At 30.9% G+C, this 17429-nt stretch overlaps 2 protein-coding genes across 2 annotated transcripts in view; both read left to right on the plus strand.

The window, feature by feature from the left end:
• The window catches only part of LOC145320036 (uncharacterized), a 56136-nt gene extending 45833 nt beyond the window's left edge, over positions 1 to 10303 (plus strand). The window contains exons 18-23 of the mRNA XM_080162475.1: positions 1426 to 1530; positions 1742 to 1800; positions 3332 to 3417; positions 9569 to 9682; positions 9976 to 10108; positions 10225 to 10303. Coding sequence (XP_080018601.1) covers positions 1426 to 1530; positions 1742 to 1800; positions 3332 to 3417; positions 9569 to 9682; positions 9976 to 10108; positions 10225 to 10303 — 576 coding nt within the window. The remainder of the gene's footprint in view (positions 1 to 1425; positions 1531 to 1741; positions 1801 to 3331; positions 3418 to 9568; positions 9683 to 9975; positions 10109 to 10224) is intronic.
• Positions 10304 to 10449: 146 nt separating this feature from the next.
• The window catches only part of LOC145318887 (uncharacterized), a 36540-nt gene continuing 29560 nt past the window's right edge, over positions 10450 to 17429 (plus strand). The window contains exons 1-13 of the mRNA XM_080160557.1: positions 10450 to 10530; positions 10915 to 11021; positions 11176 to 11362; positions 11799 to 11838; positions 12395 to 12489; positions 12773 to 12826; positions 13072 to 13113; positions 14252 to 14312; positions 14854 to 14902; positions 15609 to 15737; positions 16062 to 16164; positions 16519 to 16596; positions 17154 to 17202. Of these exons, the coding sequence (XP_080016683.1) occupies positions 10917 to 11021; positions 11176 to 11362; positions 11799 to 11838; positions 12395 to 12489; positions 12773 to 12826; positions 13072 to 13113; positions 14252 to 14312; positions 14854 to 14902; positions 15609 to 15737; positions 16062 to 16164; positions 16519 to 16596; positions 17154 to 17202 (992 nt within the window). The 5' untranslated portion in view covers positions 10450 to 10530; positions 10915 to 10916. The remainder of the gene's footprint in view (positions 10531 to 10914; positions 11022 to 11175; positions 11363 to 11798; positions 11839 to 12394; positions 12490 to 12772; positions 12827 to 13071; positions 13114 to 14251; positions 14313 to 14853; positions 14903 to 15608; positions 15738 to 16061; positions 16165 to 16518; positions 16597 to 17153; positions 17203 to 17429) is intronic.

Consider the following 17429-nt stretch of genomic DNA (forward strand, 5'->3'; position numbering starts at 1 on the left):
GATGGTCTATATCAAATATTTGATGTGTGTTATCTACTTTATATCTTCGTTTTATCGGTATATCCGTCCGTACATTAAAATATTATAATTGTAATCATTAAGAAAGTTTCGAAAAGACTTATTTTTTCGCTAAATCTTCGCTCCTTTTTAATATCAATGTGGAAATATACAGAGAACGAGAATTTATTTCTATACCCCTGTTTGAAATTTGTGCCATACATACATATTGTGCATTCACTTCTGCATAATCAAAAAATCATTCGATCCACGTATTATTAAAACTGGACTTTTTGGTCCATATGCCTCACCTACATCAATAATACCCCCCCCCCCCCCCCACCCTCGCTGTGATTTATTTATTACTAGTGGTAACGCCTAAAGATGCCTCGAGAGAGATTCTTGGGGCGATTTGTCTTGGGATGGTGACAGTAACCTACCCCAAAGTAGTTATAAACTTTCCCTAGACATATAAAAAGCTATTGTTTAACGGAGAACTATTCAAGTTCGGCGGTTAGCGTGATTTTAAGCTACAAACACAATTACACAGACAGACATACATCCTACTGCTTTATAATGATTTTGTCTCTTACGATGTTGAAACTTTTTTATTTTGTAATAATAAGTAGAACTGAACATACACTTATATATATATACATATTACATAGTTGTGAAAAATTTGTTCACATTATCATACTGAATATCAAAATGTTATACCTACAAAACTTTCATATATTTTATTAACACAGCTATTTCCTAAATGTATTTTCTACCTAATAATATTAATCTACAAAAATTTTAATTATGTTGGAGGAAGGGGTTTATATGTTTATCGTCCATCGTTCTATCCCTTAAAGTTTTGTTTTTAAGTATTATTTCGGTATTATAGTTTAAAAATGTCTATTTGTCGTACTTTTTTACCTATGGACATAATCATCCTTCTTTATGATTTAAATTTGTAGCACATCTTTAAAGTACAAAATATATACAGCTGTAGTAAGGATAAATTTTGTCCTAATTTTCTGAAAATCTTTTACAATATGTATTTACCATAAGAAAAGGAGTAGAATGTATTTATGTGAAATTTGCGTATCTTGTCTTTTTGATTGAAATATTTTTAGCTTAAAGTATTATATTTTTTTCCCTTTCCCAGTAAGGTTTTTAAAACCGATTAATATCCTTCGGCACATCAGGGCTAACAAATTTGGTTGTAATCTTATAATTTTTTATTTTGATATCCGCGGAAAGCTGTCTATAATACGATGCAATAAATAGGTATTCTAGCTGTTCTACTGAGAAAAGGCAGTAACTTTTTTTTTCATTTTAAAAAGTAATCAGTTTAATTTAAAACTGGTCTTGTTTCATCAACACTATTTCTGCGCCACTTATTATCGTATTGAACCCAGTTTATAATTTTAATAATTTTAGGATCTCCAAAAGACTGCTCAGCAATGTTTGGAGAATCCAGATATGACCTCCATCCCATCCCCTTCCTCCCAGCAAGTTCTGGCCATTGAAAACTCGCTTAAACAGGTATCATAAGATCTCAGAAACGGCAAAGCTATTTAGATAAGAAATAAGTTTACTTTCTTATTAGTTGTTATCATTCTTGAAAATATAAAATTCGCAAGTAGATATTCGATATGTACCTAAATTTATTAGACTAGATTACAAATATGCTTTACTTATTGATTTGAAAAGAATAGTACTAGGAATTTCCATTTAAAAAAAAATATATTTTTAGGTTCAAAAACGAGCAGTTGCCCTTCATACACGAAGACAAGAATTATTACAATCTTTAAGGTAAACTAAATCTAAATGTATTACAATTGGGTAAAAAGGGCTAAAATTATTCATGCAAACAATTGGACTTTAAGTATGCTGTCAAATTTGAAGGATATGTTTTTTGTCACTTTACAAGATATTTGTAGTTTAAAAGTTAAATTAAAAAAACATAGGTTGAAAATTATTGTGTCATATACAAAGACTTATTTTCAATAACTCCTAATTTTGAGAATAATTAAACTGTTTTTAACCTATTTTTTTATCATATATCAAAAATATACTATGACACCAGTAGAATCAGACTGCAGAGCCCAAATTTGAATTAAGTCCCCAATAAACTTTTTTTGGGGGATTTAAAAATCAATTTTATATGTTGCTGTGATCATTTTGATGGAAGCAAAAGCATTTTTTAGTTTGGGGTTAAATTGTTTCTTACAGAACAATTTGATGTGATTCAGATTATATCAATACAATAATAAAAACTCTACTCTGTTCGATGCAAATAATTTTTTTCTAAAACAATAATTTATATAGAAGAAATTTAACATTAAAATAAAACATATTATTCTGAAGTCTGAACCAATTAAAAGTCTTGTTTCATTTCAGTTTTTTACAATTCAAAAAAGAGTGTTTTCACAAAGTGACTTATTTCCAATGTAGTTAATTTTTATTTAATTAAAATGAAAAGAATGAAAACTATACACATAAAAGATACATGCTTTTTAAAAATATTTTAAAAAAATAAGTTTGAATAATCTTATATTTTATCATATTTGTATATGTGACAAAAAAAATTTGTTGTATTGCGTAAACGTTTGTTGTCATCTTTCACTATTTAACCCTTTACAGCCAATTTTTTTGTGTTTTAAATAAGTGATGGAAAACAAGCACGATAAAGTTAATTCATTGATATATTGTAAAGAATTAAGTTTTTAATGAATTAATTTAGATGAAATCAAAAGGCCTAATTTTACTCTATACCAGAATACTATATATATGAAGCAAAACACTCTAAAAGCTACGAATTTTACCCAAATAAAAAAAGACCTTTTGCTCTGATCAAAAAAGACCACAGCAACAGTAAAATTAATTTTTAAATCCCCTCAAAAAAGTTTATTGGGGACTTAATTCAAAATTAGGCTCTGCAGTTTAATTCTACTGGTGTCATAGTATATTTTTGATATATGTTTTAAAAATAGGTTAAAAACAGTTTAAAATCTTTAAAACAATAAAAATCATTTACGTTTTCTGTGATAGGATTAAATGTTAGACTGTGAATCATAATGGTCCTTAAAGTTTTATTAACATATTTGCTAATTCGTTGAGCTAAGTACTTTGTAGACGTTTGCAAAATCTTAGTTAAATTTTACAATAACAAAAACACTTATAGTGTGGCTTCGCTACTAAAAATCTGCTTAAAATAACTATTTTTCCGTATTGCTTCGTAACCTATTAATAATAACATTAAAACCAGTTTTTTTAGCCCCGAGATGCTGATTGTATATTTTATATCCGCGGAAAGCTATTTATAATAACCATTAATTTTCAGTCAAATGAGAAAATCACCGAGTTTTTGGGATTTTGATTCACTGCTACAGAGTTCCATTCTGAACAGACCAGTTCAACATTTACAAGGTTACTTTATAATTTGTTTGTTCTTGAACTCTATGTTTCATGTTATAATAATGTTAATTGATATGTTAAGAACCATTAACTATAAAAAAATGATATTGTACATCGATGATCGGAATGTAATAACTTGTTCAAATTTAATTTTAAATGTTGATCAAGTTAGTCAAACGCCTTGTTAAAGTTAAAGTATCTTAAATTGAGAAAAGGAAAGCACCCATGTCCCTTGCCTCTAAAGGAAGCCTAAACCTTGCATGTACCTAACCACTGCACTGGACTTACCTTAATTAACTATTGTCTTCACTAAAACAGCTAAATCTTTGATTGCAAGACCTTTGCTTGGAATTATTTTATGGGTGATGCATTCACAATACTTTTAATATTGATGCTAGGTGGTATATCTAGCAGCAGTAAGTACATTTTTATATAAAAATCTAATTAGTATGAAGTTTATATTATTATTTATTGTTCACTGGTTATCCTTCCATATATCTGCGCTCCTAGCATCTAGAGGCTCTAAATTAAAAGTGGTCAGAAACCTTTTAAAAATAAAATTTCCTAAAAACCATCTCTGTAAAGCTCCCTACATAGAAGAACTCAATTCAGTAGATATCGAAATCTTAAGAAAAAACTTTAAGTAGTACAATTTGTCATCTATTTTTTTAAAATTTACATCTATCTATATATCTATTCTAAGAATTGTAAAGTGTTTACTCTTCTCTCATTGTACAAATACAAAAATGATCTCAAAATTGCAAGAGTAAACCCCATAATACCCTCCATCCCTAATATTTCAAAGGTTTTATATATTACATCTTCAGTGGTCATTTTATTTCAATTTGGGTCCTGCAGATTGCCAATACTACCCACAAAGGTTCATTTAAAGAAATATAAACATTTATTTTTTCAAGGGGGGAAGGATTGTTTTTCTCCACTTGTAAATTACTAGATATTACCGACAAATAAATTGAATTTGCAACATTTTGTACTGTTGAAAATTAGATATTGCAAGGTTAAAAAATTTCCTTACCTCAAAAGAATTTCAAAATTGATATATTGTAAGGTGGCTAAAAATTAAGATTTTTCAATGCCACGCAATCAAACTATCAGGTTTAATATATTAAGTTTAAAATCAATTTATGACTTTTCAGGATATATTGATCTTGATATAAATAATAGAGCAACATGCATCAGTATTCATTCACTAGATTAAATTTTGATTAGCAGGAGGAAGCAAAAATTTAATAACATAAAGTTTGTCTGCAAGTCCTAACTTCGCATATTGATAATTATTCTATCTAATAAGTTCTTAACTTTACAACAGTATTTACAATTTTTAACATCACTTAAAAGGTCCTCGCTCGAACTAACAAGTCCAAGATACAAACTGATAGCCAATTACACATTTACACATTTTTAAATATTTCAACCATATAATATATTTTTGAAAATGTTATCATGACAATAAAGTCTATATCACTGAACTGTTTTATTTGTTCTATAAACTTTCAAAGTTACAGGGATGTAGATAATTATTCTCTAAAGATAGAACAGGGTTAGTACAATACAAGATAATAATTTTGTTGTGAAATATTATTAGGTTACTATATGGCTATTCCCCTACAAGCCTCTAAAAGGGGGGAGTACAACAATCCCATTTTTAATTTAAGATTCAAAAAGAAAAATTTAGCAAAGAACTTTTTTTGGGTGGGGGGTTGGTGGTTTTTTTGGGGGGAGGCTGGAGATACTCTCAAAATAGTTAAAAACCTTCACTGGGTCTCTAAATAGCTTCACGGTAAATGAGTAAACATACAGGGAAGTATATCTGCAATTGTCCTATCCCCTCAACACGAAACAAAAATTTTCTTACCTATTAAATTAATTTTCAAATTATTTAGCTTGTTAGATAATTCTTACTTCTTGTTGTTTTGTTTTTCAGAAAGTTTGTACGTTATTTTTAGAATATAATCTTCTTTTCATCTGTGTATAGAAATATATAGACTTTCAAACATTCAAAAAGGTGTCCAAACATTGTTGGGATATTTGATAGAAATAAAACTTATTTTTGGAACAGCCAATAATTATAAAGCAAAATGTTATAAATATTATTGTACAATTTGATTCTGATAGATATCACCTTACATACTAAAATATTTTTTATCATTAACATGAAATTTTTTGATGGTGATTTATCTTGTTGGTTGGATGAAACCCCTTTTATTTCTTTTTTGGGACCTATAAGAAGCTTATCCATATGGAACCATATCGATTGAGCGTTACATTTGCTACAAGCAGACATCCTGTTACTTAAAAAAAAAAAAATGCAATGAAAAGAGTTTTATGTTCATGAAATATTACTAGTTAAACGTAGGAACTCTAAAAATATACTTTGAAAGATCCATAGATAGGATAAACTCAGGGATATAGTATAGAGACACCCTTCCTTGATGAAAATAGCTTCAGCGGGCTCCTGAGATACGGAAAGTGTCATTTGTGACGTTATAAAAATGCGTCTAAATCCATCTTTTAGGGAACTAATAATGTGTTTATAAAACTTTGGGTACCAGTGCAACTTTTATTCAAATGTCTCCTCACCCTCTAGTCTTAAGATTATTTTAGTTTATCTTCTAAATATTTTTCCCTCCATCTCTGTTTGAGAGATATGATGGAAAATATGAAATTCTATTTATCTCAAACGTTTAGAAAGTCAACACTATACAACTCAATTCTCATAAACATACCCTTCCTGTAAAAAAAATAAGAAAAGTTTCATTAGAATATTATTTATAAAAATCTAATATTATGTCATATTTATGAAGGATACTAGAATTCAGATATCTTAATAACAAGTTATCAATAGTCACTTTAATTTAATGCCATATTATCATCTTTAATAATAACAGTATAGAACACCAACTATTTCTAAATTGTAATTTATTGTTAAAAAATCTTCATGCAAAATTTGAAATCGAAAGTACTATAATGTCATGCGGATGCCTATATTGTTGTTCAAAGAAATTCGGGATCTACTGCAGTTCACGGTAACAATATTGCTGGTAACGAATATTGCCAAAAATCTATGAATTTTAAAGGCTGCTAGCTGCCAAACGGCTGAACGTACAGATCATACCCGCACACCATTTTAAGCGGTATAAGAAGGCCTACAAATAATCTGGAATAGCCAAGATCTAATGATGCACAGGGTAAGCTTCACTAAAGAAAAAACGCGTAAAATAGGCCTTTTTCGCGCATTTCTCTGCATTGCGAGATAATTATGCATTATTGATTTATGGCTATTCCAGATTATTTGTAGGCCTTCTTATGCCGCTTAAAACAGTGTGCGGGCATGATCTGTACGTTCAGCCGTTTGGCAGCTAGCAGCCTTTAAAATTCATAGATTTTTGGCAATATTCGTTACCAGCAATATTTTACCGTGAACTGCAGTATATCCGAAATTCGCTAATAACATACGGACGGACTATAATTATAGAAATTTTTTTTTAAGGTCAGTAATTAATAGAAAAGGAAAGACAAATATTAATTGTATAAATAAGTAAACTGTAGATGAAGTAACAGATCTAAAGCTGGGTAAATACTTTGATATTCCTTCAGAGAAGGGTTCAATCCGGGGATAGGTTTTCTGAAGATAAAGGGAAGGACTAAAGTTTTTCCTTTAGTTCATAGAATATTTTCAGATTATAATTTTGTATTTAGGAGGTCGACCTACTACAACCTCCCCACCCCTATGCCGAAAACCTACCAAGGATCATTACAAAGTTACCATTACAAATTTTGACTTGTCAGCTAGTGGTTCTGCATACCTTACTAAACGAAATCATTAAAGTAAATAAATTAAATTATGATTTTTTGAATGATCTTTAAATAAAGTTAAAGATTCCTTCTTATTAGCTTATCCTTGATTAAATTGAGTTGCAAATCTTCCAACCCAGGACGTCTAATGGGTTTTAAAGTATGATGTTTTTCCCCTCTCCCCCCAAAAAATAAAAAAATAAAAGCTTGGACGTCCTTGCCTATATGATATATAGAATAAGATTACACCTCCCCCTCAAATGAATTTGGGGGTAAAAAACTTTGAATTTTGATTTTTTCCCCAAAAAATGAAAAGCTTAGACGCCCTTGCTTCCAACCTAAGCTAAAGCTAGATATATTGTGTCCCTCAGTTTCCAACAAAGTAGTTAAATTATCAATGACCTTTAATTTATTAATTTATTATTCTCATTAAGCCTTTGAAACAATTCTTTAACCAATACAAATTGTTTAGTCATCGTCATTTCTATACCCCTTTGGACTTTCAAAATAGAAGTCTTCAAAAAATTGTCTGCTTGTCTGTCCTTCCCAATGTTTTATTAAAACTTATATTTACGTGAACTTTTGTTTAATGAAATCTTCAAATTTTCAACATTTACAAAACATCAAGATCCATGACAGATCTATATAGGAAACAAATGTCTATATATGAGCTCAAGTTTTCCAAGCGAAAAATGTTTAAAACTCATAGTGCTCCAATAATCCATAATAAACTCTCATTGACCAGAACAATAAGACCCATTAATTTTCTGTATGAAGAATAAATTCATTTTTTTTATTTCATGTTCTATTTGAATTATATTGAAGTATTAAATTTCTATCCATAAAACAGAAAATTTCAATTTATAATATAGTAAATAAAAGAAAACTTAGTTTTAAAATAATTTGATACTAGCGATATGTTCGTAATGTTGTCAGATATTGAACTAAAATTTAACAGTTAACTAAACATTTTAACTCTTTCAGAACGATAATTTGAAATAAAAAATATTAAGATCCTAAAATAGTTTAAAGAAAGAAATCGTCAGGGACATGATAATGGAAGAATAGGGTTACTAGTCAGAATTCAGATAACCAAAAGAAAGTAAATGAAACATTGAATAAACCTAGCCAATAGCAAGATAATTATATCGAGCCCAACTCTAGTATGTCATATAACTAACTACTAAAGATAGAAGAATGGTACTTACAGTTTAAAATCGTCTAATGGAGTCCAAGAAATCTAGGACACTAAAGGGCGAATATAGGTTCGATATGATATGAGCTTATATCAAAGGTGCAATTCCATAGATTATAAATAACTTAAAAATATTGACATATTCAATTGTATAAGTCTGTTTATAGCTTAAAACCCGTCAATCTCGAAGAAAATATTTTGTAATTAGTGTGGTTCCCTAAGAACTCAAACACCCTAGCATCACACAAGGCTTCGTGGCAAGGTTGAATTAAAAAGCTTTCGTTAAATGATAGTCATAATAACGTGGAAACCAATTAATCAGGGGTAAATATACCCTCTTTCTACCTTCATAAAGTAAATTATTTAAAAGTTAAAAAAAAACATCAAATAATGTAAAAAGTAAAAAAAAATAATCGATAAAATTTTCTTGGAGGAAGAATGATTTCAAATCCCTGTTTTTTTGTGGCTGTGTGTGTGTGTGTGTTGAAAATGCGTACACAAGGGTTGTTTATATCATCATGAATTAATCAAAGATCTCTGTACAGGAAATAAACTTTAAGACGTATTATTTACCCTGTCAATACTCCTGACGCCCTTCTACGCAAATTATTTTTATGCTTTTTAAAAAATTAAATAAACTAGTATATAATCTAAAATAATAAACATTTAAATTATCTTTTAAGGTGCGTGCCAATGTAATAGTCAATCAAACTTAAGCAAAATAGTCAAAAAAAAGTCTTGTAAAGGGCTAAAATAAACGATTTTGTCGGCAATCTCATTTATTATATGTTCAATTGAAACAGAAAATTGCAAAATCTACTTAAGGATTTTTTTGAATTTTTAAATTTGGCATAGATATTCTAAAAGTATGTAATGGCACCTTTGATATAAGCTCATATCATATCGAACCTATATTCGCCCTTAAGGACGTCGGCCGCACGTCCGTTTGAATGTAGGCCTGTCCGTCTGTCCGTCCGTAAAAGTAAGTTAACGCAAAAACTCTAATTTTGGCTTTCGGAGAAATAAAAAATTGTTAATAATCAAACACATCCACGACATGAATTGCTGCGGAATTGAGGTCACATACATTTTTAAGTATGATTTTAAAAATTTAAACAAGTTCTCATAGTATTTTTTTTTATTTTGTTTCAGATAGTCACAGGTTGACAGGGACCATGGGTTCTAGCTCCGCAGTAGTTAGTAGTAGTTACCAACGACCAAACTCCCCAAGCATGCACCAAACTACCCGTCCTAATATTTATACAGGTAAAAAATTGTAGAATACACAAAATTGTAGGGAAAAATGTCGTCAATTTAACTTGCTAATATGGAACTCGTTTATTGGTTAGTTTGTTCGTTTAGTAGGTGTGGAGATGATGGGTTAAATAGTGGAATTGTTTTTTTAGCCTGCTGCATGTATCACTTTATTAGAGAAAATGAAACTGTGGTGTAAAATTTCAGTAATAATATGTCCATATGTGTCGTGCTTAAGATTTAGTTAGTTAAGCATAAAATCAATACTCATTTTCTTATTGATAAAATTGTTTTTTTATTTTTAGGACCAACTACTCAACAACCACCAACTGCTAAAAAGGCTGTTGACCCCCAGCAGCCCACAACAACAACAACCTTGACCAAGACACAGTCAGCCAACTTATCTGCACAGAGTATCCTGGCAGATCTAAAGGCAAAGTATTCCTTATTTTTAAACTTTCTAAACTTTAAATATTTTTTTTTAATTTCTGTCCGAGAAGAGAAAAACGGTCAAAATTGGCCCAAAACTCCTACAAATGTTTCATATTTTACAGAATGCCTAGTGAAAAGAAAAGAATTTCATTGACAATTTGTGACAATGTTATGCTCAAAATTAAAATTGATAAATCTTGACAAAATATTTTGTTTTCATTTATATTTTGTTGTAGTTTGTTTTATGCTTTGATGGGAAAAAATAAATTAAATCCAAAACTAGTTTGCAATGGGAGGGGGATGTTTGCCATATTAGTTCATTACTATAATTTGAGATTATTCTAATTTACAGAGTCAGTTTAATCAGCTGGAATTGGACATCAGCCAAACCCAGAAGGCCAACGCATCAGCTCGAATCAGCCGCAATCAGGAATGGCCTCTTAATTAGATTTTTATGTTTTTTGAATTAGATTAATCTACTTTATAATCACATAAAATTGAAATTAAACTTCAAACATTCAAAGTATTAGGTATGTTCCAGTTGATATGGGGTCTTTGGACTATAAAGTATATATTGGTACCCAAAGTTTTATAAACACGTTTTCTCATTCTTTAGCTTCATAACCTGGAGTCCATTGATAAACCTGAGGGGTTGATTCAAACTATCAGTTTCAAACTTTTTAACAAATTATTTAACTCTATGGAAGGGGTAATTTGTGTCTCATCATTGGGTTGTACATCAATTTATCGAACATTGTCTTATCCGTTGATATCCATAGTAATCTTTAAGAAAAAAATTAAGACCAACTTTTAGATGATGGCGTCTGCAGCAGCCACGAACCCATTTTTGACTAACTCCACGTTGGCATTGGCGGCTACAACGAATACTGACGCTGCTACTGGCAGCAGTTGGCAACAGGTCAGCTGCTTTTTGCTGTTGTCATATCAAAATAAAAAATGTGTACATTTGCGATTTTTACGTCAAATATAAATAGTCATAAAAAACAAATTATAAAATAAATTGGTAGACGAAAACTTAGAAAAAAAGTAAGTTCACAAATGTAAAATTTTAGGCAAATGTGATAACCAACCCTTTCCTTCAAACCACGTGTACAACCAGCCAACAGCTTCTAAACAGCAGCCAGCCGCTACAAATGAGCAGCCAACAGCTACCTGTGTCTGCAAACCCCTTTGTCCAAAGCACCCAAAGTATACAAAGTTCGAGCCTCGCAAATGGCAGCCAGTCTATGATGAAAGCAGGCAAAGATGATATTAAATTCTAAATTAAAGATGTCGTACTTAATTTGTCCTTAAAGTTGTTGAAAACTCCCAATCATTTTGATTTTAAAAAGGCTTGAATAAGGATCTGAGAGTGTTTTAGGCTATTTTGATTTTGGTTTGTTAATAAATAAAAGTGACAAAATTGTAGAAAGTGTGTAATACTGTCTGTTGAGTATGATCTTAGAATAGGCAGGATAAATTAAGTTTTACTTAGAAGTAGTTCAATTGCTTATAGATTTAATAGTACAAATTTTTCTTACTATGGTAGATTTGTATTGGTTGTTTGCAGTTCTATTTGCGAGAACTTATCAAAAAATGACAAAATAAATGTTCTCAATATAGGTAGATCTATATAATTGATTTTTTAAATTATTGATATATTTTCTATGTTTACATAATTCATCTTTGATGGTAGGTTTACAGAATAATTCAACAAATATTTCAACAAGTTCAGGGAAGATCAAACTTGGATTGATACAAATTTAAATAATGATTTAAAATTTTTGGTGCTTTAAACAGTGCCCAGCTGAAGTTTATTAAATAAAGACGAATCTGTTGCCTCAACGAAATGTTGAAGTAAAAAGCAATCTCTATTACATAAATATTGTAGCTCATCTGTTTATACGGATACAAAGGTTTTAGACCATTTCGTTAAAGGTGAGAAAAGTTGTTACCCTTCCTCCCAAACAAGTTAGGAAACCCACATGCTTTCCCTCTAACTCAATTTATATATGAGAATTTTACATTTTTAACAATTAATGATTCATACCACATGTTCATAATAATATTATTTAATATTCCACTTTGTACAAAAAAAAATTGTACATTGTATTTGTGTTGGATCCTGCCTCTAGCCAACATATACATTGTACAATGTCGCAGGTTACCTTCTACCCTCTACCCTTCTAACTTTAAGAGCCTGCAATATAACAAATATGTATTCGTCTGACACCATTTAGTGCACAATTACTTAAATGTGTTTATCAATCTGAAAGTGAATCATAAAATAGAAAATACATATTTTACAGCCAACAAAGGCAACCCTTTTCTACAAACACTGGCCGATACTGGATCTGTGAATGGACAGCAGCAGTCAGCAGTTTCGGGTTAGTTATCTTACTGGTTACTCAATATTTCGATGTCTGTCTGTCCGCACACATGTAAGGTTTTGAAATAATCATCTATCTATCTAATTTTTAATAAAAAATCTATCAGTCTGCTGTTTATTTATTTATATTTATTGGGGGGGGGGGGGTATACAAATTTTCAAAATTGAAAAAAATATTTCTATCAATATCACTATCTATCTATCAAACTACCTATCTATTTACCAATCTTCCAACCTGTTTATAAACCTGTCAATCTATTTATATATCTATCTATGTATAGGTGCAGGAAGCCATCAGACCATAGTGACAGGTACAGCTGGACAGATTATGGTCACAGGAAAGAATTATTGTTAAAAAACTTTGAAAAAAGAGATACAAATTTTAATTGTTCTTTATAAGTAATCAAGCTCTTCTCTTATTTGAATTATGGAACTAAATGGTATTACTAGAAGCCCTGAACCTCTGATAGAATTTCAAAAAAATTGTGGATACCTACAGATTGCCTACTGTTAATATAAATGTCATGTTAGAAATATATTGCAATACTACATTTATTAGAAAATTAATAATCCTTGTTGCCAGGTCATGGAACTGGTCAGCCTGGACATACTATAGTCACAGGTAAGTAAATAATCCTTGTTACTAGGTCATGGAACTGGCCTGCCTGGACATACTATAGTCACAGGTAAGTAAATAATCCTTGTTACTAGGTCATGGAACTGGCCTGCCTGGACATACTATAGTCACAGGTAAGTAAATAATCCTTGTTACCAGGTCATGGAACCGACCAGCCTGGACATACTATAATCACAGGTAAGTAAATAATCCTTGTTACTAGGTCATGGAACTGGCCTGCCTGGACATACTATAGTCACAGGTAAGTAAATAAACCTTATTACCAGGTCATGGAACTGGCCAGCTTGGACATACTATAGTCACAGGTAAGTAAATAATCCTTGTTACCAGGTCATGGAACTGGCCAGCCTGGACATACTATAGTCACAGGTAAGTAAATAATCCTTGTTACCAGGTCATGGAACTGGCCAGTCTGAACATACTATAGTTACAGGTAAGTAAATAATCCTTGTTACCAGGTCATGGAACTGGCCAGCTTGGACATACTATAATCACAGGTAAGTAAATAATCCTTGTTACCAGGTCATGAAACTGGCCAGTTTGGACATACTATAGTCACAGGAAAGTAAATATTCCTTGTTACCAGGTCATGAAACTGGCCAGCTTGGACATACTATAGTCACAGGTAAGTAAATAATCCTTGCTACCAGGTCATGGAATTGGTCAGCCTGGACATACTATAGTCACAGGTAAGTAAAAAATCCTTGTTACCAGGTCATGGAACTGTCCAGCCTGGACATACTATAGTCACAGGTAAGTAAATAAATCTTATTACCAGGTCATGGAACTGGCCAGCCTGGACATACTATAGTCACAGGTAGGCTATATTTTTACTCATTAAAGATGTTACTTTTAATTGCCAATCAAAAATTGTTCAGTTTATTCAATTGATGACTTCATTTTAAAATAAAATATCCCTAGTGTGTCCTCATTAAATAAAAATCGTTCAGTATGCCGCGTACTTCTAAACTTGAAAAACTAGCCAATAGGAAGCTGGCAAGCTATTCCGCACCAAATATTTAGTTAAATAATGTTGACGTTTCTATGCAGCGCAAATTCAACGTTTTGCAACATGTCTTTTATACGAAAATTTTATGTGAAATTAATTCAAAAATATTGTCAGGGACTGCAGGACAAACCATGGTATCAGGAACTGGACAGCCTGTGCAAATACCTGGTGATATCAGGGATAACATGCTTTTTATATTTAATTCTGATTGAAAACTGTTAGGTACAAGCTTATATGCCCCTAAAGGCCTCTTTGGGAACTTGGTGGAGGGAGGGCCAGTCAATCCTTCATTTGTTCAATAAATTTTTCTTGTAAAGTGAAGAAATAAGGAATAAGGATTAATTTTTTCCAGTGACTAATCCCTCTTTGCTTATATCTAATATCAATTATATTAAACTATTACAGTTTACTGTTTTAGCTTGCTTTTCTTGAGAAAATGTATGCTTATTGTTAATACGCTTCTTGTGGATTTAATTGTTCTTGTTTTATTCAAAGAATTTGCAATTACAAAATAAAATTTTGAAAATGAAAATTTTAAATCCGGATTTAAATAAATGAAAAGAAAACTCATTTTAATATAAATTGAAAGTTTTATAATAGTTTTTCTTTAGTTGCATTTGTATATTTTATTAAGAAAGTTTAAATTCTATATATTTAGATAAGTTAAAAAGTTCATATTTATTAATATAACAAAAATAAAAGAAATGTTAAAACTACAGGGAAGAGCCAACCATTCGACCATCTGATATTGTTAGGTTGAAAAAGGTAAGGCTAAATTTCTATATTGGTGTTTTTCATTTTAACTTTTTCAACTTTAATCTTCTTTTAAAAAGCGAAGCTTTTCTATAATTAGGGTCGGTCCGTACGTCTGTCCGGCCTTTACAGTTAGCTCTTTTTGTTAATTCAAACAGGTTAGAATTGTCCGATCAATTTCAAACTTTGAATGGTGATTCATATAACAGTCAGGTATGAATTATAAAGCGCAGCAACTCTATAATCGTTACCAGAAAGTCCGTACGTCCATTTTAAACAAGCTGATTTTTTTACTTTTTTGACAGCAAATTTTTGAATGTTAAAAGTATCCTATTCATCTGATTTTTTGAATACTGATTCCTATTGCAACAAGGTATAGTGTTATTCTATAATAAAGTCCTAAGAACACCAGTATGTTCTTAAACAGTAACATGTATTTAATCAGTTTTGCAACAAATTTACTTATAATTTTATATAGATAGACAATAGACATATGCATTAATATTCAGTTTAATCAGCTCTGACACTCTACAAGTGTTAATGTTCGTTTGTCCTTCCATTTTAGAGCATTGCTTTTATGGACGTTTTCATCCTTGTTTTAGTAAAACTATATTATACTGTTTGTCAGCTTTTAATTGCTGTGAGAATAAAAAGAATAAAAACAAGTTCATAAAAATGCTACTATTATTGATTGTAATCGTTCTTGCTATTATTCTAGTTTGAGACCTCCCTTGCTGAGCAAACGAAACAAGTGCCTGCGCCTGCTCCGACAGGGACCAGACCTGGCAATAACACCCTCGGACAACCTGTCTACACTGTAGTCACTGCTAATCAGAATTCTGTTCAGGTGGATAGATAGATAGATTGATAAATTTACAGATGTGTAGAAGATAGATAAATAGTTGATAATAAAGCTTTTATGGATAGACAGACAAACATATTTCGTATTTACAGATAAATACGGAAAAACGGAAATAATTACATTTGTATTTTCGACAGATAGACAGACCAAAAAAACAGACAGACTTACAAATAGACAAATTAACAGATATTCAAACAAACTTACATTCATACTGATAGGACATAGATAGACATGTAAAAATGTCCCTTTTAATTGTATGATTAACTATCCTGACTTTATTTAGTACTTATATCAACTCTTTTATTAAAGACTGAGATATTGTTACCAACAGTGGCGAAGGTTCAGGAAAGTTTTCAAACTGTGTCCTCCATATTTACTAAACCTTCAGCTCCTGGCAACATCCAGAATCCAGGTATATATTAGAAAATGCTGAAATTTAAGGTCCATATTTTTTGAAGCAGCTTATACCCTTATAAAAATGACGTCGTACAATACGAATGACCAATTATAGGCCAATATACATTGTATTTGACTAATTGTAAAATGTATACTGGCTTATCATTGGTTGTTTGTATTGTATGATGTTATTTTTATTATGCACTATAAGCTGCTTCTTTTTTTCTTTAAAGGTTCTACGGAGTTTTATGACGTTAATGATTATCTATTTAAGCTACTGATGTGAGTAGCACACCTACTTAATTACTAGATAAAAAAAAGCTCGGATGACATAAAACAATAAAACTAAATCTAATTCTTTGATTACTAGGTGTCCAGGGAAGCTTACCTGAAAATATTACAAACACTTTTCATCACTTTAGCAGCGAAAAACCTTTTGGAAACCTAGGTAGATTTTTTTCTTAAATATTTGAAAGCGGTATTCTCACATTTTTAGTCAAATCATACCAATTCTCTTAGGCTAGCTTAGGATTTTGGGTTACCTAATTTACATTTCTTTATATCTTTCAAAGGTTAAGGAAATGCTACCTTCAAGGGCCTAGGCTAGTTGGGAATAGTCCCTTTCGTGACATTGCGCCTTAAAGGGCGATTTGTCGTATTTTTAAAATAGCTTTTTATAGGTTATTTTAGGTTAGGTTAGGTTATATTGGGTTAGGTGACTGCCCCACAGGGTTAGGTAATTGGCCCCACAGTGTTAGAGCCCCCCGCAGGGGCTAGAAATAGGAGAAAACCTACTGTGAAAAATACGAAGAATCGCCCCTTAAGGCACAATGTCACGAAAGGGACTATACCCGGCTAGTTTAGTAAATTTTACAGGATTTGCCTCATACACATGATCTTTTTAAAAATGGATATAGCTTATAACCTTTGAAGGGTCTTTTAACACTTTTTTTTTATAAATATTCTTTCTTGTAAAAACAATTTTGAAGAAAAACTTCTTTTCAGAAACAAAAACTGGTGATAGTCTAGCTTCTTGGTTTAATATAAACACAAGGTAAATTATTTTTATTTCACTCACATGGTAAATACTTTTAGATATTGTTTGGTCGTTGGTTTAATATTAGTTTGCTTTGTATTATAACTGAATACAATAGAGGATAATTCATTTATGTGCTCTGGTTTCTCTGGCTCCATGATGTCAAAATCTGTGGATACCTTAGTATTATATGTACTCTACAATATAAAAAGATATAAAAGATGCCCCTTTTTTTGTCTGTGTTG

Source organism: Acartia tonsa, chromosome 5, assembly GCF_053477335.1.
Source record: "Acartia tonsa isolate MP-2025a chromosome 5, ASM5347733v1, whole genome shotgun sequence".
Classification (NCBI taxonomy): Eukaryota; Metazoa; Arthropoda; class Copepoda; order Calanoida; family Acartiidae; genus Acartia; species Acartia tonsa.